At 37.3% G+C, this 27,458-nt stretch overlaps 1 protein-coding gene and 1 long non-coding RNA gene across 2 annotated transcripts in view; one reads left to right on the forward strand and one right to left on the reverse strand.

Annotated features, from left to right (window-relative positions):
• Positions 1-12,100: 12,100 nt before the first annotated feature.
• On the forward strand, positions 12,101-15,373 carry LOC104242310 (protein NRT1/ PTR FAMILY 8.1-like). Its single transcript, XM_009797336.2, has 5 exons — positions 12,101-12,177; positions 13,275-13,457; positions 13,555-13,772; positions 13,870-14,420; positions 14,511-15,373. The coding sequence occupies exons 2-5, from the start codon at positions 13,331-13,333 to the stop codon at positions 15,349-15,351; spliced, it is 1,737 nt and encodes a 578-aa protein (XP_009795638.1). The 5' UTR covers positions 12,101-12,177; positions 13,275-13,330; the 3' UTR covers positions 15,352-15,373.
• Positions 15,374-17,886: 2,513 nt separating this feature from the next.
• The window catches only part of LOC138872478 (uncharacterized), a 38,780-nt gene continuing 29,208 nt past the window's right edge, over positions 17,887-27,458 (reverse strand). The window contains exon 2 of the long non-coding RNA XR_011400859.1: positions 17,887-18,149. This is a non-coding gene — a long non-coding RNA (uncharacterized lncRNA). The remainder of the gene's footprint in view (positions 18,150-27,458) is intronic.

The following is a 27,458-nucleotide window of genomic DNA, read 5'->3' on the forward strand; positions in this document are numbered from 1 at the left end:
TGACTTAAATCCTCTAATTTCCCGTCCTTAGGTGTATTTAGAGGTCTGCCACTAGCGCGCCCGCGCTAACGAGGCAGAATACTTCGCAATATGCGCGGTCGCGCTAATGGTCGCGCTAAGGTCGTGCTAATGACACCTGCCCAGTAAAATGGCCGTAACATTCTCTATACACCTCCAAATGACGAACGGTTTGATGCATTAGAAACTAGACTTAAAGGGATTTAATTTGATTGGTTGTGCATCACACAAACCCTCATATAAATGGAGATATGATTGTCCAAATTGAGGTCTTGTGCGCACTCATTTACAACTTTAGTCTATTATGAAATTTTCCAACTTGTCTTAGACTTAGGCCTCTCCTTAGACCCCAATTCACTTATAATATGACTTATATGCTTATTAACATATCCGATTGATATCCATTATATCATGAATCCTCATTTGCACACAAAATAAAATAATTAACCTACCTTGGCACCACGAAATCTTAAATTACTTAGTATAACTTATCTCCTTTCTCACACATCTTTAACTCCCAAATTTTGACTAACTCCCAAATTTTTCAGAAATTTCGGCAGAGTTTCCCTTGTAACTAGAACTATCCACATGTCAGAGGGCCCCAGATACATATCAGAACAATATATACATGTTCCATAGGCATAACATAACTTATACGATACCAACCATGGCCGCATAGGCAACATATATTACCAAAATGGAATAGTTTAACATAGATCAAATCAAAAGATAAGGGTTCATAGGAACCAAATGCATAAAAGCTAGTACATAACTATTCAAACAAATTTGGGTACTTCTTGCTCATCTCTTCCTCGGCTTCCCAAGTGGCTTCCTCAACCTGCTGGTTCCGCCATAACACTTTTATAGAGGCAATTTCCTTATTTCTCAATTTCCGAACTTGCCTATCAAGAATGGCAACTGGAGTTTCTTCATAAGATAGTTCTTCATTAACCTCAATAGCTTCAATTGGCATAATAACGGACGGGTCTCCCACTACCTACTTCAACATAGACACATGGAAGACCGGATGTACCAACGACATCTCGGGTGGCAGCTCGAACTTGTATGCCACCTGACTGATCCTCTGAATGATTCTGTGCGGTTCGACATACCTCGGACTTAATTTTCCTTTCTTCCCGAATCGCATGATTCCCTTCATGGGGGAAACCTTCAAAAATACCCAATCATCTTCTTTGAACTCCAAATCTCTGCGACGAATGTCCGAATAAGACTTTTGGCGAATCTGAACAGTTTTCAACCTCTCCTTAATAATCTTGACTTTCTCGATGACCTGATACACGAGGTCCGGCCCTATCAATTCTGCTTCTCCAACCTCGAACCACCCAATGAGAGACCTGCATCTCCTACCATACAGTGCCTCGAATGGTGCCATCTGGATACTAGCATGGAAGCTGTTGTTGTAAGCAAATTCTATGAGTGGCAAATGGTCATCCCAACTACCCTTGAAATCAATAGTACAAGCACGCAACATGTCTTCAAGCGTCTGAATAGTCCACTCTACTTGCCCATCGGTTTGTGGATGAAAAGTTGTGCTAAGGTTTACCTGCGTACCCAAACCTTGCTGAAATTTCTTCCAAAAGTTGGCCGTGAACTGAGCCCCTCGATCTGAAATGATTGAGACTGGAGTGCCATGCAACCTGACTATTTCTTTGATATACAACTGAGCATATTGTTCCATTGTGTTAGTAGATTTAACTGGCAAGAAGTGTGCTGATTTTGTGAGTCGATCAACGATCACCCAAATTGAGTCGAACCTGCGCGGAGTGCACGACAGCCCTACTACAAAATCCATATTGATCATTTTCCATTTCCACATTGGAATTTCTATGATTTGAGCCAATCCATCAGGCATTTGATGTTCGACCTCACTTGCTGACAGTTCGAACATTTTGCCACAAAGTCCGCCACGCCCTTTCTCATGTTGTTCCACCAATAAACTTCCTGGAGATCGTGATATATTTTTTGTAGATCTTGGGTGTACGAAATACTTGGAAGTGTGAGATTTTGCCAAAATACTTTCCCGAAGACTATCAATATCTGGAACATATAGGTGCCCTTGGCACCGTAGGGTACCATCATCAATGCCAAAAGAAAAAGCTATGGTCCTGTGCTTATGAATCCCCTTTTCAGCTGTGCTAACAATGGATCATTGTATTGCTTTTCTTGACCTCCGCTACAAGCGACGATTCAGCCTTATTCTGCACAATTACTCCCTCTTCACTAGAGCCGCAAGACGAACTCCCAAACTAGCCAACTGGTGAACCTCCCTGGACAACAGCCTTTGATATATCTCCAAGTGAGCTAACTACCCATAGATTTCCTTCTAAGAGCATTCGCCACAACATTGGCCTTTCCCGGGTGATAGAGAATCTCAATATCATAGTCCTTGAGTAACCCGAGCCATCCTCTATGTCTCAGATTCAACTCCTTTTGTTTAATAATATATTGAAGGCTTTTGTGGTTTATAAATACATCAACGTGGACCCCATACACATAATGTTGCCAAATATTTATACAAACACTACCGCCACAAGTTCTAAATCATGTGCCAGATAGTTCTTTTCATGATTCTTGGGTTGCCTAGAGGCATAAGTGATCACCTGGCCATATTCCATCAATAGTGAACCATCTATATCACATTTCTCTTGCATATGACCTCCTAGGATTTGAGTTCTTCAATAATTTTCTTGATATGGTTACAATCTTATGTGAGTACTTGCAACTGCTATTCCAAATTCTCAACAAAAGACATTACTAGATGAGTTTTCTTATAGAACCTTCTATGTCAAAGGAATAACATTTTCTAGCATGCGCACATACCTTAATATCATCAGCATGCACGACATTGCATCGAATGTAATGTAACATTGTGCTCAGACCTTTCCTGGTCAACCTCTTTCCTCCTTGTGTGCCTTATAGGATTTAAGAAACCACTCCACTTTCCCTTGTGAACATTTTCATGATCTCTCTTTATTGTTCAACACCACCCAAAGCGCATATCAACACCCTTCATACATATTCAATTCAGAAAGCGCCACTGGCCCGAACAATATGTTGGTACCATCTTTTCTTTCTAACTGGAATATTCATTCCCATTCTATTTTGCTCATAGTGCATAATTGATAGCTTTATTTTGCCACACACTTGTCTACCTCCCGTGAACTTGTAATATCATTGTGCCTAGTTTAATGAGTTTATCATACCACAACTTCACCACCAGTAGTTTCACTTTCCATTATATGTAGACATGAACTATCTCTAGCTCCTTTAGTAACCATTTAGTGTCACCCAAGTCGGTAGCATTACGGTTAGTCCTTTATACCTTCTATTAACACTTGTGCTCCAGGCGAGTCCACCATTCTGATATGAACTATTTTGTGATAACCATGGACATCTCAATTTATAGATTTTCTTCCCATTTCTTCTTGCCTCATTATTCCTAGCTAGTGAATAGCCACGCACTCTTCCATATGTTACATGGTATTTTTTCTTAATTTTTTTCATCCTGCTCACCTCTTAACTCTTGTTAGGATATCCGTGGGAAAGTATGTTCATCCTGTATCACTTAACACTTCTTTGCTTGTAAGATTCTTTAGAGGCTCTCCATCAAGCCCAAATACCCTCTTTGATTATTATAGCATCACATTTATTTCTCCCACTCGTTCCACCTTTCTTAACGCCTTGGTACTTTGGTTAAATCACAGATCTATGATTAACCCATTCTAAAAACTCGCAACCTTCCACATTTGACTTATAGTTCTTCCTTAGGTTCCATTGTTCCTGACCCTCTAACAAGTATAAAATCCCTTTACAAACATACTCTTAGTTTCTAGGATCGTTGACCCTATCATTCACATTGCCTTGTATGAAAATTTTTACCTTCCTTAACCTTTCACCCTTTTTTTTGGGGGGGGGGGGAGTACTAGTGGTCTATCATTAGCATATCCTTTTAGAGAATCACGTTATCCCTTACCACTTTTCTAGACTACACATGTATTCAACAAAATACTCAAATATTATAGCTACATGGTCCTACTCTTGTTTCATTGTATTTAAGTGGCCTTACTATGGCCCTTCCTCCCCCACTTAGGGCGAATGCCCCGTATTTCGGCACAAGTCCTGAATTTAGCAACTTTATGGACATATGTCTCATTTCTCTATCCCTCGCATATATGTTCGACTATTAGGGAGATTGAAGTCATAATGGTATTAACCTCATAAGTTCTCTGCTCTTCTTCAGCCACACGGGCTTGGGATTCCATTTCCTCATATCAATATCCTTTAGGAGTGTAATATCAGTTCGTACACTTCGGGATTTTTATAAAGTTCGTTGTACAGGGGTCTTCTCATCGTGGGTTCAATTGACTCTCCTTTCATAACTTCTTGTCTCCTAGGATAGACTTGCACTCTAATCATTAATCTCCTGGTCATGTCTCCCATATATTACGTGCTTATATAACCAGTTTTCTTTCACACCTTAGGATCATTTACATACTTCTCACACTACCCACAGGTGCTATTCAAGCTTACATATCACTTATCAATTCAATATTTCTTTGGAGGTGGGTGATCAATTTTAACACTTTTCTCATATAAAGTATGCTTCTGGTACTATGTACGTATCTCATATATCCATACAATTTGTTCAGCATGATACATGTGCCATCTCCTTAATATTCAGGCCTTTGCCCATTGGTCATTCCATATGACAACATTACTTGAAATAGACAAAAGAACGTTTAAACTTACCTTGAATCTCAATACACGAGTTAGAAGATAATCTTACTGTCAAGCTTTATCGCACGATCTGGAGTATTGAAGAAGGGTAACATTCCTAAATGTCCATGTAGCCTCCAACTTATAGATGTGGTCGACAACACACCGATAAGAAGGACTCTACTAGATACGGCTCCGAGACATCCTAGGACACTTTAAAACCTTAGGATCTGATACCAAGTTTGTCATGCCCCAACTTCGGGAGGCGCGACCGGCACTCAATCGAGTGAACCCGACTGAGCAAGCCTACTAGATTTCATTCTACCCAAACTCGTCCTGGAATAAAGAGGAGATATACTCCATTATTCAAACTCTGAAAATATTTAATTAACAACTTCTTTCACAATTTTGAAGATATTACAAGTTTTATACCACATTGCCAAACATCAATATTTCCAATTTAATTCAATTATCCGACACTACCCACAACCTGTCTGCGGAGCCTCTAAATATAACTGAAGAGTAATATGGAAATGCCGGCAACAAGACCCCGGCTATACCTCAAAAGTGAAAGTCCAAAATAAGAAGATATGCAATATAGCCCCTTGAAGGAGAAGGGGGCGAACCAAGATCTTGAGATGAATGATGCTCCACTACACACGATCGGCACTATCCGCTATGGAGCCACCTACATTCATGTAAAAACGAATATAGCGCCCCTGACAAAAGGGACGTTAGTATCATGGAATCGTACTAGTATATATAACTAAACACCATTTTACTAGAAAGAACTATCAATCAAGTACAAGTAAATCACATGAGTAAATCAAATATGCAATTCATACAATCCTTCATATAATTTCCAAAACTTAGTTTGGGGCATTTCTTTCATATCTTCATCACTGTTCTCAATACCACCGCTATTTTGAGCGGGGACCGATCACGACCCGACCGGCTAGGTTGCCTAATGGGAGGCATATATCTCAATCACTATTTCATTTCCCTTATCCGGAATTCATTTCCCGACCGGCTAGGTTGCCTAATGGGAGGCATATATCTCAGCACATTACCACCATGTGTGCGGCATGATGTCCGATTACGACCCGATCGGCTAGGCCGCCTTATCTAGGTATTGTTCCTTTCTCATTAGTCATCACATCTGAATCTTTATTTCATATATATCATATCAATTCCTTGGCACTCAGGGCCACCATTATCACATCATTTTTCATTTTCAGTATTCATCTTGCAGGCTGTGATCATAGGCATATACAAAAGTAATTCAAGTTGCAGTACAGGTAAGTGAGCACATAGCTAGCATGAATAATTCTCAGTTTCTATCTTGGCTTATAGCCTAAGCATTTCAACACATAATTGTATTCTTCATACTTCTCTAATTACCAAGAATGGTACATTACTCACATTGAGGCACATCCTTCATATATATGTGTAGTTAATTGCAAATCAATTATTGCGCAATAACAATTAATACATTAACCAATTCAAATCTTACCACACTTTCGTAAACGCCAACGAAGCTCAATTTCTAATTAAAGGGGGTTTTAGCCATATATACCTGAAATTTGCCCCTTAATGATACTACAATGATCCAATACACTTAAGTAACTTCAATCTACAATACAACATTCAATAGGGCCAATATTAGTAATAAATTCCATAACTTAAGCCATTTAGGCATATTATCAAACACCTTGTAGGTATAGATATTTACACCTCATAACTATAGTATTGGTTCATCCAACTATCACCATTAACCAACAATTAATCCCACCATTATTCTTTAACAATTTATACTCCTAACACCACATGTGTGATCAACCATTCACACCCAACCAACAAAATTCCATCAAATAATCACTTTTAAATCTCTACCATGGTCATTTATTTAAATTAGGAATTTATGGCTTCCAATCACCATACCATAAGTTGTAATACTTAATTCATACTCATAATTCCATAATAACTCCATATATGTAAGTCTAAGGGTAAACGTTTACCTCTTGTAGACCAAATCTTGAAAGACAACTTTGGGGTGTTCTTGAGATTTTTGAAGAAATCCTATGAAATCCAATCAAAATCATGTTGTAACTAGTGATTGAGAAGTGAAATCACCATGAAAATACACTTAAAAACTCACCTTAGGTGTGCAATTGGATGCCTTGGTCGGATTGGGGATGGAGAGGATGCCCTAGTCTTGAAAAATGACTTAAATCCTCTAATTTCCCGTCCTTAGGTGTATTTAGAGGTTTGCCACTAGCGCGCCCGCGCTAAGGCCGCGCTAACGAGGCATAATACTTCGCAATATGCGTGGCCGCGCTAATGGTCGTGCTAAGGCCGCGCTAATGACACCTTCCCAGTAAAATGGTCGTAACCTTCTGTATGCACCTCCAAATGACAAACGGTTTGATGAGTTGGAAACTAGACTCAAAGGACTTTAATTTGATAGGTTGTGCATCACAGAAATCCTTATATAACTGGATATATGATTGTCTAAATTGAGGTCTTATGCGCACGCATTTACAACTTTAGTCTATTATGAAATTTTCCAACTTGGCTTAGACTTAGGCCTCTCCTTAGACCCCAATTCACTTATAATATGACTTATATGCTTATTAACATATCCAATTTATATCCATTATATCATGAATCCTCATTTGCATACAAAATAAAATAATTAGCCTACCTTGGCGCTATGAAATCTTAAATTACTTGGCAAAATTTTCCGGGGCTTTACACTTAGGTTCCACGTAGGCTGAAAATGAGAAAGATAATAGTGGTAGTGTGCAGATAAGTGAGCATAAATAACATAATTAGAGACTAGATAAGTACTGGTTCTTTTGGGTCTGCAAGTGCTTATATAATCTTTAAGCCAGATTGTTGGTTTAACTGTTCTTGCAGATTCTGATGCCAATTGTAGTATTCTCAGAGACATCAATCAACAACTGGTACAACTCCCAACTGGTGTTTCTATTGAGCTTTCTCCCTCTAAAGCCAATTCCTCCACTGCAAAGTCATTGTTTTCCTCTTCTAGAAGCATGTCTCATTATACAAGATTGCTAGTAACACATGCTTCATTGTTATGGGATTGCAAATGATACAAGCAGCTGATCAACTACAAGCAGATGATCAACTACATACAGCTAATTAACTACATGATCAACTACAGATAGCTGATCAACTACTTGAGAGCCAATATTTGTAGCCTGCTTAGTTGGATGCTCAGTATTAGTCATATCAACTACATCAGGAAGAAACAAATTGTGTGGATCACTAAGCAAGCCTTCAAAAGGAAATACTTTTTCTCTAAAGCTTACATCCATGCTAACCAAGAAGCTATTAGATTCCAGATCCATACCATTTATACCCTTTTCACACCTCGGAATACCCAATAAACACTGACCTCTTAGCTCTTGCTGCAAATTTATCTCCTCTTGGAAGTGTGCTTATACAATAACAAATACTCATAGATGATTTACTTTGGGAGGTTTGCCATAGAGCCTCTCATATGGTGACTTGCAATCTAATACTTTTGTAGGAAGCTTATTGATAAAATATATTGCTATCTTGACATATTCTCCCCAAAACATAACAAGTATATTGCTTTGAAATCTCAAGGTTTTAGCCATCTCCAATATGTTTCTGTACATCCCTCTATCATTCTATTCTACTGCGGAGTGTAGGGATAACTACTTTGATGTATTATCCCCAAAGAAGACAATAAGTCATTACATTTTATATTAAAAAATTCTGTTCCATTATCAGACCTCATTATTTCAATAGAAGCACCAACGTGATTTCTTACCTGAGAAAAAAAATCTTTTAACACTTGTATTACCTCACATTTTGATTGAAAATAAACAAAACCAAGTGTATCTATTGTAGTCATCTACTAGTGTAATAAAATAATGCTCCCTATCACGAGTAGCTACTTTGTATGGTCCCCACACATCAATGTGCACAAGTTGAAAACATCAATCAAACTTATGACTACTAACAAAAAAATTTAGTCTATTTTGCTTAGCTAGTGGACAGATCTCACAATTCTTTTGCACCCGAGGACTCATTTTTTACTTCAATTCTGGTAAATATTGTAAGGTTGTTATAGATGCATGTTCCGGCCTTTGATTCCATAAAGTAGCACTTATTGCTTCTTTCTGAAATGAACCTGCTACAACCACTTATTCTTTACCTTTGATTATGTTTAGTCCCTGATTTTCTCTACCAATTCCTAGTACATTGTCATTGTAAAGTCCCTAAAAGAAATAAAAGTCAAGGTGGAAGCATGTTTAACAACACAATTCTCTACTCAACTTGAATAGTGAAAGCAGATTGAACTTAAAATCGGGGATACATAAAATATTTTTTATCTTTTGTATCCCTAGTATTGTTGCATCTCCTATATGTGCTACTTTTGATTTTTCACTTATAGGCATTTGTACCCCAATAATTTTTTTCTATTAAATCTCCTTAAATTTCTAAAATTTACTAGCAAAAAGTGATGTGATGTGATGCCCCTGAATCTACTATCTAATCATATAAGCATGCATTAGATAACAATGACAATGTACCTGCCAAGTTTGATGAACTAGCTATGTTGTTAGATTTTTTCCCAATTGATGACTTTGTCAAAAGGCTCACTAGGTACTTATACTGATCCTCTATCATATAATTCCCTTATGGCTGATTATTATCGCACCATATCTTTCATCATTGGCACTATTAGAATAAGATTTGTTAACACCAAATTGTCCATTCTTCATACTCTTGAAGTCTGCCGGATAACCAATGATCTTTTTGTAATTTTCCGTCAAGTGTCCCTTATACCCACAATGTTCAAAGTTTAGTCCTGGTTTCTTTACTTTCAAAAAATGACCTCCTTTGCCTACTAAAATGGCCATTGGATCTTTATTTATCTCCACTACTCCTAGCTCTCTTTAACTCTCTTCCTGCACCACAACTATATCGGCTTGATTTACAGTATGGACATGCCTCTTTAGCAATATTGCACTTATCACATGACTATAGCTCTCATTTATTACCATTAGAAACTGTAGCAGCCTCTGTCTCAGTAAGTGATCAAAGTGATCACGATTTTCTAGTCACACAAGGGTAACAGTGCTAAAATGTCTATTTCAGTCCACAAATCTTTTAATTTCCAGAAATATGAGGTTATAGATTCTGTACTTTCTTTTAGGATTGCAATACCATTGATAGCTGATATATTCTAATTAGATCATCTTTGTCAAACTTTTCCTTAAACTCATCACATATTTTCTTCGTGCCGGAGGCGTACGTGATACTCGGTACTATCTCTGCCGCCTCAGTGCTATTCAGCCATGAGACCAGTGTAACGTTTTCTTTCCCATTGCACAACAAATTGTCCCCTACATGAAGTTTTGACACAATTTCATCCGCAAACCCTCACTTGTCTTTACCAAGAAAGCTACTCTATTCGATCTACTCCATAAAACATAGTTTGCTTGCCCTGTGAGTTTGAGAGTTATTAACGCATTTCCTAGTGTGTCTGAGTCCTTCAAGAATAGCGGATAGTTGTGAGGAAGTTATCCGATTTCGTCTTTGGCCATTGTCGAACCTCTGCAAGCTTCAAATTCAATTGAATTCCGAAATGAAGAGTCAAAATCAGCTTAAATTCAGGTTTTGTTGCTCTGATACCATGTTAATTTGTACTATCTTCCGATCAATTGAATCAATTTCATACATGCATTCATGTACGATTCCTAGAATAGAGATGAACTAGAGAGGGAAAGTAGAGAGAAGAAAGAAAGATCTTTTTCTGATATTTCAATTAGTACACCACTAACAATATTTGATGTACATATAGGCTAACTCACGTATTGCAAAGACACCCCTAAGTCTTTTCATTTACATTTCAATCCAACTAACTAAGAGTCCGTTTGGATGGGCTTATTTTAAGTAACTTTTAAGCCAAAATAGCTTTTAAGTCATAAGTTAGGAATTCTAACTTTTGGCTTGTTTTTGTCATTTTAACTTAAAAATAAATGCTTAAAAATACTTTTTTACTCTATCCAAACATTACAAAATAGCTTAAAAATTATTTTGGCTTAAAAACACTTAAAACAAGCCAATTTAAAGGGGAATTAACTCCTTAATTTGATTGTTTTAAAGACTCTATTCTCACTATTTGTATTATAATAAGTATTTGTGATTTGATATATAGTTTATGTTTTTAAATAATAATTTTATATTATTGTCACTATTGTTCTTTGAATTATTAGTAACTAGAATATTATTTTTATTTCATTATAATCATGTTATAGGTATAATGCATCTTTACGTTTTTCACTTTTTCAAGTAAATAAAAAATATTTTATTATATGGTTCTTGCACATGTTAGCATGCTTGTAATAGATATATACATTTTTCTACTAATTTTATAATTTTCTTAAGTTTTCTAAATATGAAAGAATTTTTTTAATTTATATATTTATTTTATTAATTTATAAAATATTAAAAATTAAATATCTATGGGCTTACGCTTTGTGACCAAGGCTTACTGAGTTCCCTTATTTTCCCTATCCATATTCTCTATTTTTTCTGGTTATGAAATGCTATAAAATGGAGAAAGTTTCTTCTCTTTTTTTCTTTTTGAAGATGGAGAAAGAGATTTTTCGAGTCGCATCTTAGCTTCAAGTTTGAATGATTTTAAAATTAAACTCATAAAAAGGACTAGCATTTAGTTAGTCTTGGCATTGCCCATTTCTTTTCTTTTTCATTAGAACGATACGCTTCTTAGAATTTCTCCGCACTCTTGTTTTCACTGATACTATAATCTTTTGAGAAAAATCAAAGGGTGATAGTTAGTGAAAACGAAAATTTATTTTCTATTTGCATTATTATTAGCACAAGATATTTATATCAAATTAACAAAAAATATAAGATCTGAATTAAATATACAGACAATATAAATATTTTTTTTTACGCAATTCGGTATAATTTAACCTCTTGTTTTAAGTCACGTTTCCTTTTGTTACTTTAGTGTCATGTGCACAACTTTTGACCCAAAACGACAAATTTATAGGTAACAATAACATCAAATCGTATCCCTAGTGTAAAGGGATAATGATTCTGGCCATTTTACTGACTTAAAATCTTGAACAATATTAGATTTAAAAAAAATTCTCCAACTGTATTATACTAGTTGATAAATATTCACTCTTTATTCTTTTTCCTAATACGTATCAAACACAGATTCTGAGTCGTACACTTAGCTGTACCACCCTTTTATAAATATTCTCTCTTTCCTCTACTCTAGTCTACTCTACACCAACGGGAACTGCGATATTTGCATCTTTATTTCCTCGGCCGCCTCCCTCAAACCTACAAGGAAAATCTTCCTTTTTCTTCTTTCTCTTCATTGAGGTACTTTTAATCTTTTCTAAATATCTATGGTCATAATTGTAGTAATACTTCTTTTCTCTTTTTTTTGTTTTGTTTCTGATATTGACATATATAGAGTGTGCATGTTGTAGTTTTCTTTGCATGTACTAGTTTTCTTTGTGTTTCTCTCATCTTCTATGTATTTAATTTAACCATGATTATATCTATACATCTTCTTTTCTTAACTGTTATGGGATAGGGTAGGCTGCTTATACCACACCTCAAGGAATGCGGCCTTTTTCAAAACCCTGAAAGCGGTATATATACTTAATGCACCCGTGTTTTTCTGGCGTTATGTTGTTCTAGACCCTCCATAGCAACTGTCTCTATTCTGTATTACAACAATTCGTAGTTTTGAGTGCTTCTACCTTGAATAAGGATTTAACATATATATTTAACACTATATTAACATGTTGTAGCAGGTATCTGCCTTATTTTTCAAGTTAATACTATCACTTTTTATGGATAACTACTGGTAGTTGGACGTAAATGATTTGTGTTTTCTTAGACGACCTGATAGTTTAAAAATTCAATTCAGCTCCAACATCTAATGTGCCAAAACAATCAAATTCACTATTTCTTTATGCTATGGGCATCGGTCTTTTCCAGTTTCCTGAGTAGTTTACCTGCATGAACAAACAATTGAGACCATATTGAACCAATATATTCCTAGCCATGTTCTTTGCATTCCTTGTTTTCTTATATTCTAGAGATGTCAATCCATTTTGGCCAATTGGTATCCTTTATGCATCTCGTACGTAATGATCTTGGAATAGTTTGTACACTAGGCAATACCCTTATTGAAAAACTAATTCAAAGTTGTAGTAGGAAACCTAAATTGTTTAGGATTTGATATTGCTAATTCTATGTCTAAATAGGATTTGTAGTCAGAACTAATATAAGAATAGATTTTCATATTTCTAGTTGATATAGGTTTCGTACTATTATAAATAAAGGTATTGGTAACTTATTTTATGTGCAGAAAAGTGTGGAGATTTGTGACAAGAATTGTACAGATCTTTCAGAGATTTACTAAAATAAATTTTTTGATTGTTTGGCGATCTCTTGTTTGGCCTTAGGCTGTCACATTGATTTGATAACTAGAGATTACAAGCTCTACATCACTGGTGAGCCCATGGATATAGAAGCTAGAATGGAAAGAGATGACGACGACTACACAAAGGACGGGACTGTGGACATCTATAAAAAGCCAGCTAATAAGAAGAAAACTGGAACGTGGAAGGCCTGCCCTTTCATCCTCGGTATGGTTTTCGTTTATCCATATAAGTAGTTGTGTATAATTCATTTTTAGTTATAGTAGAATCAATAGCCTTGACATTGTAAGGCTGAATTCCACAGGGGATGAAGGATGTGAGCGATTGGCATACTATGGTATGAGTACTAATTTGGTGAACTACATTCAACAAAAGCTCAATCTAAGTAATGCTGCGTCGTCAAGAAGTGTAACAAATTGGCAAGGAACCTGTTATGTCACGCCATTGCTTGGAGCATTCTTGGCTGATGCCTATCTCGGGCGATACTGGACAATTGCAACTTTCTCAACCCTTTATATCATTGTAAGTATACTAAATATCACGTTCTTGTCACTCAGATTTTGTTAGCGAGTAGGCTGATTTTGGCAGAGGAATTGATGAACTTATCTTATTTATGTAGGGAATAGCATTCTTGACAATGTCTGCCTCAATAGGTGGACTAAAGCCAGCCTGTGATAATGGAAGTTGCCACCCAACAGGATCACAGAAGACAGCATTCTTTGTTGCAATCTACTTGATTGCCTTTGGAACTGGTGGGATAAAACCTTGTGTCTCTTCCTTTGGGGCAGATCAATTTGATGACAATGATGAAACTGAAAAGAAAAGCAAAAGCTCTTTCTTTAACTGGTTTTACCTCTCAATCAACGTTGGTGCACTTATCGCTTCGTCTGTTTTAGTTTGGATACAAATGAATGTAGGCTGGGGCTGGGGTTTTGGAGTTCCAGCTGTGGCTATGGCCATTGCATTAGTATTTTTCTTTTCAGGTACTCGTCTATATAGACTCCAACCCCCAGGAGGGAGTCCCCTTACTCGCATATTGCAGGTATTTGTAGCATCTATCAGAAAATGTAATGTCAAACCTCCTCGTGACGAATCTCTTCTTTATGAGACCTCTGATGTCGAATCCAACATCAAAGGAAGTCGCAAGCTTGAGCACTCAGAAGAGTTCAGGTAAATGTGCCCTTACATTCTCAGTTTCATTCACCATAGTTGCAACTCTATTGTATACTAATTTACAGTATATTGAAAAATGAAACTTAGGTTCTTTGACAAAGCTGCTGTAGAAACTGGATCTGATAAAGTCAATGGATCAGTGAATCCCTGGAAGCTCTGCACAGTGACTCAAGTTGAAGAGGTCAAGTCGATCATTCGTCTACTCCCCGTGTGGGCTACTGGTATTGTGTTTTCCTGTGTCTACAGTCAGATGAGCACAATGTTTGTTCTACAAGGCAACATAATGGACCAACATATTGGCCCCAACTTCACAATTCCATCCGCATGTTTATCCATATTCGACACCCTCAGCGTGATTTTCTGGGCGCCTATTTATGACCTAGTCATCATTCCCCTAGCACGAAAATTCACAGGCCACGAACGAGGATTCACTCAGCTACAGAGGATGGGTATCGGTCTAGTTATTTCAATATTCGCCATGGTTGCTGCTGGGGTTCTAGAGGTCATTCGGCTTGACTACGTAAGAAGGAACAACTATTATGACCTCACGACGATTCCTATGTCTATCTTCTGGCAAGTACCTCAATATTTCTTGATTGGATGCGCGGAAGTGTTCACATTCATCGGTCAGCTAGAGTTCTTCTATGACCAAGCTCCTGATGCAATGAGAAGTTTGTGTTCAGCCCTCTGTCTTACAACTACTGCATTAGGTAATTACCTAAGTAGTCTCATCGTTACGATTGTGATCAATGTAACCACAAGGAACGGAAAGCTTGGATGGATTCCAGATAACTTGAACAGAGGGCACCTTGACTACTTTTACTGGCTATTGGCTATCCTCAGCTTCATCAACTTTTTCGTTTATCTCTGGATTGCGAAATGGTACACTTACAAGAAGGTATCAGGGAAGCCAGCCTTAACACGTTAGATATATATATATATATGCGCTATTATTCCTCTGACTCTGAGCACTCAAATTTTCTGTTAAATATGGATTGAAACTACTGCTAGTTTTGGTGAGAATTGTTCTATCCATGAATTTTCCTTTCATAAAAATCGGTTAAAGTTCATATTCTCATGTTCAATATTTCTCAAATTTTTCGGTGGTCAAATACCTATTTTACCCTCTAAATTATTAACCTTTATTATTGTTGTTTTTACTTTTTAAATATTATGGTATATATATATATATATATATATATATATATATATTTTCTTTTTAATTAATATTATAGACTTACCTGTAGAACAAATAAATTACTTATAAAATTAAAAAATGGAAAAAAAATTCAAGGATATGCTATGATGTTGGAATAATAAAATAATTGAGAACGGTAAAAGCCTTAATTAGAACAATTTGTTCGTATTAGTAATTTTGATAATAACAACAAAAACTTAGAAAATTATTTACACAATTGAAAATGAAAGAGCATAAAAGCTTTTAACTCATATATTTCATACATGTAACACAAAAACAATTATTTAAAATAGAGGTTTATTTTATAATAGACATTATCTATGCTTACAAATTGTGTTAAATTATTTTATTATTCCAACTATATATATACTTGAAAAATATTTTCACCTTTTTACTCTAGTTTGATTGACTGTATATTTTAATATGATATTTAACTAATATGTGAGGAAATGATATGACATAATCATTTGCAATTTGAATAAAAGAAACTAATTTTACAAAAATCTCATGCATTTTAATTCTTATATTTCCTACATGTAAAGATAAGGATCCCTTTGGAAATTTGACATATAATTAAAAAGAATTTGCAATGGACCACATATACCTGGTAAGAGTGCAAGACAACCTCAGCGTACTCGATGCGTCTTATAATTTTCCATGCCGATTTTGTTGAAACAAAGGTTGAATTCAAGTAGGGTTGTTTATAATTGAATCTTACCACTAAGTCGAATCGAAGAAAGTGTTAACAGTTTGTTGGTATCAGACGATTGGATTAATTTTTCGAGAACGACTTGAAATTATATGACTAACAAGTTATCAGTTCGAGTATCACTTTATTTAATTTCTTAATCGATTTAACCGATAAACCTATATGATATACTTAATTTTTATTTTACCATCAAATATAAATCGTGTGGCATTCAGTATAACTACTTAATTTATCAACCTTCAAGTTGAAATATAGAACAGTTACTAATGTTTTCATATTTGGTGTCTTGATACATAAAAAGATCTTTGTTTTATGATGATCCTCGCCCAAACTGATAACGAACATATACGAACCGTCTGATATCTGATCGACTTGGCGATTGACGGCGGAGCTAGTAGCCCGCGTACGGGTTCGATTGAACCCAATAACTTTTGTTCTATCAGTGTAATTGTATTAAAAATTTGTTAAATATAAAAAAATATTAAATTTAGTATCTAGTTATCGAAACTTAAAGTTGTCGTTCTAAAATTCAGAACCCGTAAAATAAAAATCTTGACTCCACCTCTAGCGAGGGATAGCATATTTAAACACCAATAATGGAAATAATGATTATAAACACGGAAGCTTACTATAACACCCTAAATTCACGTTAAATGGAGTATATATTTATGTAAAAAAAATGAACATATGCTAGTTTGGTTAAAGAGAAGTGATTAGGTTACATACAATACAATAAAAATTTAATATCAATGATTGCTTACATTAATAACAACAACGATCCAGTATAGTCTCACAAGTGGGATCTCGGGAGGGTAGTGTGTTCGCAGACCTTACCTCTATCTCGATGGGGTAGAGAGGATGTTTCCGATAGACCCTCGGCTCAAGAAGACGAAAAGACAAAAAGAAAAAATATATCAGTACCGTCATGGAAATAATAACACAACATAAGAACCAATGAATAGATGAAAAGTAGAAATAATGACCAGTACATAATGCACGACACTATGAAAACGGAAGAGCTAGTAAATACAGCCCTGACCACTAGCAGTCTAAGACTAAATCCGATCAGCCTAACCTCACACTGGAAGACTAAATATGCTTAACTACCTCCTAACCCACAACCTTAATGCTCGACCTCCACAGCTTCCTATCAAGTGCCATATCCTCGGAGATCTGAAGTCTCGCCATATCCCGCTTGTTCACCTCTCTTCAAACTCCAGTGGTCGTTTCAGAAGTTCTTTCGTATTTTAGTTAGCGCTATTTTTATTCAAATTTTATTTTTGCATCAACGAATGACTATTTTCCTCATTTATTTCAAATAGTGACTAAAACCTTATAGCATGCCCAACAAGTGGCTACTGACCCAATTCTTTTGGGCTCTGGGGTCGTGCAAAGTTGTTGGGCTGGGCCTCCATATTCTTGCCATTAATTGGGGGAAGTGCAGAATGCTACTTGTCAAGACCCAAAACTATCAACTGATTGTGATGGTGCCTAACACACTTTCTAGACAAGCCGAACATAACAATAATGAATCATAGTAACAGAAATAACGAATATAATACAAGTCTAAAGCTATCAATATAACAAAATACTGTCGATACATAGTAAATTCTCCATAACAGGTAAATAAAGAGTCATGATCTCTAAAACAGAAATACAAGTCTGAAATACTAAGTGACAATACTGTCTGAATGAAAGACAGTAGTACGAAATGAAAAGAAGCGCAAAGACTGCGTTCGAGATGAAACTCTACCTCGTCTCTCCAAAGATAACGTAGCATCAAGCCTCAACTACTGGTGGCTTGGTTCAACACCCGAATCTGCACAATTAAGTGCAGAGTATAGTATGAGTATAAGCGACTCCATATACTCAGCAATTATCATAACTAACCTCCGCGAGGTAATAGAAGCAAAAATTATTAATTGCACTCGCTAATCACCTGTATAGTTTATAAATCCAACAAGTACAGAACAATAATATGATCATGTCATAACTCACAGAAAAATCACCTTGGTACACACAATAACTTAACCGTACTCTGCTTAGGCAACAGTCCAACAAATAAAGAGGATATGCAAATAAGTCAGGTAAACAACCAAGAGAATTGCAAGTAAATATGAAATGCAATAACCAAATCAAAAATTGGCGAGCTTTTCTTTAGAATTCCAATAGCCGAACTAAATTACTAATCAACTTTCTCAAATCATGTGTACACCATCAAGAAAGAACATGATAGGGTGACACAAGGGGGATAGATCCATATCCACATGCTGCATGAACAATTCACTTGTTGCACGAACAACTCATGTGCCAATAATATATCCACCGCACAGACAACTCACGTGTCAATAATATATCAATATCTCGGATTTGTATGGGCAACTCACGTACTTTAAGGATAACTCACGCACTTATAATAACAATTCGCCCAACGTGGTCACATGCTCAATATCATAATCCGCCTGGCGTAGTCACAGGCTCTATATCACAATCCTCCCGGCATGGTCATATGCTTAATATTACAATCTGTCTGGCATGGTCAGAGATTCAATATCATAATCCATATGGCATGGGCACATGCTCAATATCACAATCCGTACAATGTGATCATGCGCTACCAGTCCAATCCAAATCATACAAAAAGTAGATATACAAGAATAAATGTACATGATTAACGAACATCAAATTTCATACTCTTGGACTGGTAAAAGTGACATGCTAAGATATATGCACGTGCAAAGTGTGCTATCACAGCTCAGATTAGGCAATTACATCACGAAAGAAGCTATTATCAGGTTCAATTAGGAGATTAACCTCTATGTAACCTCAAACATGATACAAATAGCTCACAACAAGGGTAAAAATAAGAACCATCATAATATGAAGCTTAACAATCAATTCAAGGAATATCACAACCTAGGCACTACCTCGAGCATGAATAATACCTCGGTGCACGCACATGGGCTCGGCCCCACATATGTGCATCACCCATAGCATATGTCTGTCACAAATAACTCAGACAACTAGTGCCTCAACTAAGTTTAGGTAAGATACTTACCTCAAAGCCAAATCAGTACTCTAAGAGGCCTTTCATGTGCGAATCAACCTCCGGACGACTCAATTCTAACCAAAATAACTTAATATCATGAATAAATCCATATGAAATAATTTCAAATAATAAAGCTAAGATCTTGAATCAATTTTGCAAAGTCAACCCAAAAAGCCAACCCTAGGCACGCACCCCGAAATTTGACAAAACACAGAAATTCCAAATACCCATTGTGATTTGAGTCCAAATTTATGTGTTTCATCCAATTCTAACCTCAAATCGACCCTCAAATCATCAACTCTCGCTCTCCAAAATATTGTCCAAAGCCCAAAAATTAAAAATTAGGTGTAATAATATATGGGTAATCATTAATCTAACACCAAAATCAAGTAAAGATCACTTACCCTGTCACAATCCAAAATTCACGTGACCGGCACCCGAGCGAACAAAACCCATGTATAAACTCACTCTTATGTGCATGCAGAAGCCTTTTGAAACATAAGCATTTTAAACAATAAAATCCATGCATGAAGTTTAACCATTTAAAATAATTCGATTCATTAAGTAAAAGACATAAAAATAGTTGTTCATTCATGCAAGCCATATGAGTTACCATATCTTACAACCTAAAAGAATAACCTACTACCGTCTATGGAATCACTACGACCCGGAACAAAAATAGTCGATTGAGATAGGCCTCGGTGACCCAGAAGTATAAAGTAAATACTACTCCACAATAGTAAGAGTGGAGCCGCACCAAAAATACCAAATGAAAATATAGAGTTATCCTATCCACGGGGCTTGCGCCGCTTAGGACCGGTACCTGAAAACAAAAATAGAAATTTGGCCAAAGGGCCTAAGCTTTACATACCTAGTATGAATCATGAACTATTTTTCCAAGAAGTGGGACAATATAATAAAAAAGGTCAAGAGATATGCAAAGTATTGAAATAACAACGAAGTATTTGTACCAAATCATAATTTAAACAAGAAAATAAAATAATAGTGTAAAACATATTTCAAAGTCACTTCATTTGGCATTTAAAGTTCAACCAAAAGCATGTGTGGTTTTTACCTTTAACGGGAGCACTATACCGATATCGATATAATACAAACAATACTAAGTGATCTACCTAGCCATAAGTATTTGGCCCTACATGTCCGAGCGACTTCCTATAGTATCGTACCGACTTAACCTCATTATATTTAGTAATGATCATTTGCCCACAATTTAAAGGATTTATCCCACAAACCTTAGCTTAACCTTGGAATGTGTCCTTGCACTAGTACATGTAGTTCCATGGTAACGAATTCAAGATTCGAACCAATCTCATTGGTCTTCACTAGTAATTCCCAAAATATTTGACTCTTTTAAAATCGATTCATAGCTTAAAAGCCTCAAAGAAAGCTCTTTTAAATCAAATCATGGTATTCATAACCGACCCAACCATTTGAACAAAAATCGAACAAAGCATTTCTCATTTTTATATTAAAGTAATTAACAAATAAGAATTTATCTTTTAGTTCAACAAGTGTCGCTATAATATATTAAGATATTTCAAAAATATTATACTTTATGTTTTCAATAAAAAGTTACATCAATGACACTTAAATATTTAAAATGCAAGAAATGGTGCAATCCCGAGCCGCTCGTCCGCATAAGCTAGGTTCCACAATTTGAATCAAGTTCCAAAATATTTTACAATATGCGATTTTGGAGGAAAATTCCATGAAGTAGTAGGTTTCAACATACCTTGATACGCCCCCAAAACTTCATCACAAATATCCAAGGTCTTCAACCAATCTCAATCTACACAATTATATCTCACATAAGTCAAGAGTATCACAACGATAGCCTAGAAGACCCATTTATACCTCAGCTCTTGACTATAGATACTTGAGGTTCATATCTCCTACCATATTGTTCACCCATGCTTAACAATCTCATTTATAGTACTTAATGGTCTATTGGGTTTATAAACAACTCTACAACCTCCATGTAATGTCCCAATTTACTATTCATTGTCTTCCCAACTACCAACCATAAATACCCAACTAGGGTTTCATAAATACTCACACTCAACTGCCTCCCAATATCATGATTACCATAAATACGCTCATATATACCTCATTAATGAGTTTGGAGTAGAGGAAATTACCTCTTGAAGCAAACCCTAGAAAACCCTCGTCTTTGGTGTTCTTGGTGATTCTTCAATATTCAAGTGAAATCCTATGGATTGAATCCATATATTTTGTCCGTTCCAGCATCTAATGGTGTTATAACATCATAAATATGCCAAGAAACCATACCTTAAAGTGTATTAAGTGTAGGGATTGACTCTTTCTCTCTCTAGAATTCCAAGACTCCAAAATCTTGCACCTCTTTCTCTTTCCCCAACCCCCTACTATTTATTGAAAATGAGTTGCATGGGCAAATTGCATAGACTACGCAGATTGGCTGCATAGCCTAGGCAACTTTGCTACGTAGGCTTGCATAGCTTATGTATCTTGGCTGCGTAGCCTACGCAACATAAGCCTCCGCCTCGCCCAACATGTTGTTTTTGCCTATGACTTGCGTAGGCTACACACTGAGGCTAAGCAGGTCTGCTAGGATCTCTTCTCCCATCTTTCCCAACCATTCCAAGTTATGTCTTTATCCACTCAACTTGGGGACCGCCATTCCTTCTTACCATTATGCTCAAGTATCATAATGAGATTGTTACCATCATATGGCCCCCCATATATATCAAGATCTCATTAATCATTCTCCTAAACTTATAATAAGCTTGATTTTACTAAAAATAAATCCCAGAATTTTACATAACCCTTCAATTGAGATGAAAAGTGTATACGGTGAATTCGGGGGCCCGATCTCCCCGTCATTAGGTCATCTCACGGTCATGCTCCTCGAGGCTTGAAACCAAGGTCGAGACCCACCCTCGGGGGTCGTCATGTACCGGCCCGGAGGGCATTACGTGCTAATGGCTATAGTATGAGAGAGGGGAATTCCTAAGGCACACAGCTAAACCTGACAGAGCTGACCTATCTGGGGCCTGTCCCAAGGTGTCACGTCCAGCCGTCCCGTCTCCATTCCTTTTTAGTTAATGCATTTTGTACTATAACGGGATTCCCTTCCTATATAAGGGGGATCCCCATCACGTTGTAACTCTTGGCTGCTATTGCTCCAACTACTCTACACAAGATCAATAATAACTCTTTCTCTCTCTTTCTCTCTTCTCTCTAACTTACTCTCTCGAGGCTACTCTTTCCATTTATTGCTTTCATACTTGTTCTTCATTTATTGCTTGATATTGGCCATAAAGAGCCTTATTTAATTATATCTTAACTATTATCCCCTTCCCAGTTACCCCTGATAGCTCGAGCTCGAGCCAGGTATCGACCTCGAGGCCTTTCATCGATCAATCCAAAGCCTGGGTAGCAAGCCCCTCAGGTTGATTACTGCCCCGTTTTAGCTCGTACTTCATCATTAAATTTTATACGCCTAGTATCAACTGCACTAACAACTAGCATAAAAATAGATCACGTATTTTTAGAGTCTCATTTATAAATTTAATTGTTGTTACCATTTTCGCGGTAAACAGTTTAGCGCCAACCGTGGGGCTAAAAATAATAGTGATTATTTTCTTGCTGGTTTCGGTACACAACGCAAGTTATCTTTCATGCTTTTTCTTTCCCAAGATCTTCGATTTCAGGACAGAGCGCCTAGCTCGGTAAGCAAAATGGGGAACCAGAACCTTGAAAACAACAGAGAGAAGGACATGACTGCTCTAGATGTCGGCACACCACTGAACTCAACCCGGGCAGAAGGGAAGGTTCTCCGAAATGACATCCACACGATTATTGGGGGAACCGACGTTCCCCAAGGACCCATGTTCAAACGAATGAGAACGTCCACTACGGAAGAAGGATCGACCCGAAACCGCGTGTCGGAAGACACCCTCATATTCAGCGAGGAGGACCTCGAGGCCATGATAGAACCGTAAAACGATGCGCTGGTGATCTCGTTTCTCTTAAACAATACAAGGATAAAGTGCGTGCTCGTGGATCTAGGCAGCTCGACCAACATAATTAGATCAGATGTAGTAGAACAGCTGAGGCTGATCAATCAAGCCGTTCCCATCCCTCAAATCCTCCATGGCTTCAACATGACCAGCGAAGTAACGAAAGGAGAGATCACCCTCCGAATCGACACGTCCGGCGCGATTCAGAACACCAAGTTCCAGTTCATCAACGGTGACATGAGGTACAATGCATTACTCAGCAGCCCTAGGATACACAGTATGAGGGCAGTACCCTCAACCTTGCATCAGGTGATAAGGTTTCCCACGAGGGATGACATCACGACCATATATGGAGAACAGCGAGCAGTGAAAGAAATGTTCGCGGTCCACCATGAGGCACCAATCCCCACATGCCCGATCCCGGATGATGATAAAAACACACAGGCCCCCGAGGACGACGAGGAAGATTTCTTTGCCCCCTCGAACCTTCGTCGCCCTCGAAGAATCGGAAGTGACTAAATCGACAATCGATGGAGCAGACCATTTTAGTCGAGCACCTACCGGATCGTAAGGTATACCTGGGAATGGGGTTGACCCCCGAACTCAGGACAAGGTTTATTCAATTTCTTAGTAACAATATCGACCGTTTCGCCTGGTCCCACCTAGATATGACAGGAATCCTACTGGAAATAACCTCCCACAAGCTGAGCGTTGATCCCAAATTCAAACCCGTAAAGCAGAAGAGAAGACCGCAATCTGAGATAAAATATGCCTTCATCAAAGAAGAGGTAGCGAAACTTCTTAAAATCGGATCCATTAGAGAGGTAAAGTACCCCGAATGGCTGGCCAACGTAGTAGTATTGCCCAAAAATGGGAACAAACTAAGAATGTGCGTAGATTATAACGACTTAAATAGGGCGTGCCCCAAAGATTCCTTCACATTGCCTAATATCGATCGTCTGATCAATGCTACGGCCGGCCACAAGACCCTCACTTTTCTCGATGCCTACTCGGGGTATAATCAAATCTAGATGAACCCCGAGGATAGAGAAAAGACCTCATTCATCACAAAGTATGGTACATATTGCTATAACATAATGCCCTTCGGGCTAAAAAAATGCAGGGGCAACGTACCAGCGCCTAGTTAATAAAATGTTTAATAAAATGTTCAAGCATCGATGTTTTAAGAGTCAATACCACACAAGAGGGGGTGTGATTTGTGTGGTACCCAATTTTCACTTAACTAAACTGTAAAAGAACCTGATTCTTCTAGGTGTTCCAACTACTACTATTTGCGGAATAATAAACACAGGAAATAAAGAACACATAAATTTTTATGTGGAAAACACCTGGCTCAAAAGGTGAAAAAACCACGACCTACTACTCAGTAGGATTTTCCCAAACTTCCACTAAAATCACTGAGCCAAAACAACATTTACAAAAACTCTTTGTAAACCTAAGGATTAACTCTAATCCCATTGTGGCACACAACCTCAACTATTGCGACAACTTCAAGTTAAATCTAACTTGAACACTCTAGGTACCTAATACAATTGCTTCTATGAAAGCTGAAAGGTACAATATAAAATCACCTACTACAATTGAACTAGAATAAAAGATAGACACATGGAACTGAATCTTCTATCTCATTCAAGTAGCTTCAGGATTGCACACTCAAATTACACGTAAATTGTTTGCAAAATTGCCTTGCTCTTTTGCTCTCAATTTAAGTTTAACTTTTGCTTATGTGCATTACCTGTAAAAGAGAACAACACTGACATTTAATAGGTTAGTAATCAGAGTTCGAGTGGGATTAATTCTTGGTTAAGGCATCCACCAGTCCTTCCACCACTGAGTAGCTAAGGCATCCACCAGTCTCATCATTCTTGGCTCCACTAGGTCTTTCAGCAGTCTACCCTTCAAAATCTTTCTTTTGCCAAACATGGCAAGCTTGTCCTTTTCACCATCAGAATCATCTTCCACTTATTCTCCACTCCATTCCTAATCTTTATAAATTTTCATTTGTTTTCCTTTCACAGCAAACCTTGTCCTCTTGGCTAGTGAAGGTTCAGCAGCCTCAGACACAGAGGAAGGCTTATTGGAAGAAGTCTTGGGCTTTTTGGTCTTGGGTGTCTGAACCTCCACTGGTTGAACTTCCTCCTGATGGACCAGTTCCATCTCCTCAACCTCCACATCCTCTGAGGACTCTGTAACCTTCACTTTTCCTTTAGCCATCCTTTTCTTCTTACTCTCAACTAGAGTTTTCTGGAGATCACTCTCACTCTGCCTTACCCTGCTTCTTGTAGCTCTACCCTTTAGTAATGGAAATTCAGTAGTTGATGGGGGTGAAACATTTCTTTTCTTGGAAGGCTTAGGAACACTGGGGGATTTTGGTGTGGGAGTTCTGCGTTTCTTTGGGTCATAGCTTTCCCCAACCTTTTTCAACAAGTCTGCTAGGGTCTCTTTAGTAGATGAACCAGGTTCATCTCCCTGTGTGCTCAGATTAACCAGCCCCTCAGCAGCTTCCCCAGAACCACTTCCCCCTGACTTCTTGCCACTCTCTTCTACCCTTTCTTGTGCAACCCCACAGATAGCAGGCACCACTCTTTTCCCACTTCCCCTCTCTTCACCACATGCACACTCACTCTCTTTTTCTTTTTCAGAATTTTTTTTACCTCTACTCCTTCGTGACCTTGGCAATTCTACATCCTTAACAGATCCAACCAGAACAAACCTAGTTTCTAGATTTTCAGACGCAAAAGAAATTACCTTAAAAAGGGATTCTTGAGTCTTTTCAGAGTCAGAAGACCTAGGTACTTCCCCCTCAGTAGCGGATTAATATGATTCAGAATCAGAGCTGGAGTCGGAGTATTGGGCCTGGCTTGCCTTCAACTTCTCATTTAATTTCTTCCTTAGAGCCCAGATGCTACTGTTTTTCGAGCAAGCATTTTCACCCTTCTCAGCCTGGGTTTTAGAGATGTACTGGGTGGTGGCGGTGTAGATGAATTAGAGGTAGTGGGTGGTGGAGGAGTTCCAGGATTATCTTGTGGGTCGGTCATGGTCGTTGGTTTCTTGAGAGAATTTTTGAATTAGAATTTTGGAGAAGAGGGCACGTGAAAGTGAAGAGGGATTTTTGACGGTCTGGAATTATGGAGATGGCAGAAGAAATGATGTGTATTTAAAGAGAAATACACATTTAATAGGTAACAACAACTTTAGCAGTGATCAATTAGAGGTCTAATCAACCTGAAATTTTAGGTTTTGAATGATCGGTTTATCTTCCCTAGATTTTAGGCAAATTTTTCGGTTTAGAGTATTAGGAAGACGGAGCTGGTTCAAAGCTAATGGATAGAATTTTATAGGAATTGAATAATTATAGGACTTCTGCTCATGATTTAAATATTTATCTTTCTAATTGTGCAGAGTATAGAAAACATACATTAGCTTTCAGATAAACCCATACTGATGAACCAGGTTCTTCATTTAGAATTCTCTTGAACATGCCTCAAATTTCCATAATAGAGAAAATGTTGTAAGAGATCAGTGAGTCATATTAACACATGTCACAGAGTATACTAATTAAAGTATGAAGCTGAGTAAGAATTAATCTAGATATTTACACAAGTTCAAAGTTCTTAGCCAATTTTTTTTTACTTTTTTTTTCATTTTTTCCATTGTACATTCTGAGCTGGGCCTATTAGGTGATCTTAATCATCACGAATTCCCACATGTTCCTCTCAAAGTTTTCTCTACTCAGTGCTTTAGTGAAGATGTTAGCAATTTGTTTATCAGTAGCACAAAATTCTATGGAGATCAATCCTTTTTCATAGTTATCTCTTAAGAAGTGGTGTCTAACATCTATGTGGTTAGTCCTCTTATGATGAACCGGATTCTTTGTCATACTTATAGCACTAGTGTTATCACAGAATATAGGAATCAATCAACTTCAATGCCAAAATCTACCAGCTACTGTTTGATCCATAGTAATTGAGCACAACAAGAGGCAGCAACAACATATTCAGCCTCAGCAGTGGATAAGGCCACTGAATTTTGCTTT

This window comes from Nicotiana sylvestris, chromosome 7, assembly GCF_000393655.2.
Source record: "Nicotiana sylvestris chromosome 7, ASM39365v2, whole genome shotgun sequence".
NCBI lineage: Eukaryota > Viridiplantae > Streptophyta > Magnoliopsida > Solanales > Solanaceae > Nicotiana > Nicotiana sylvestris.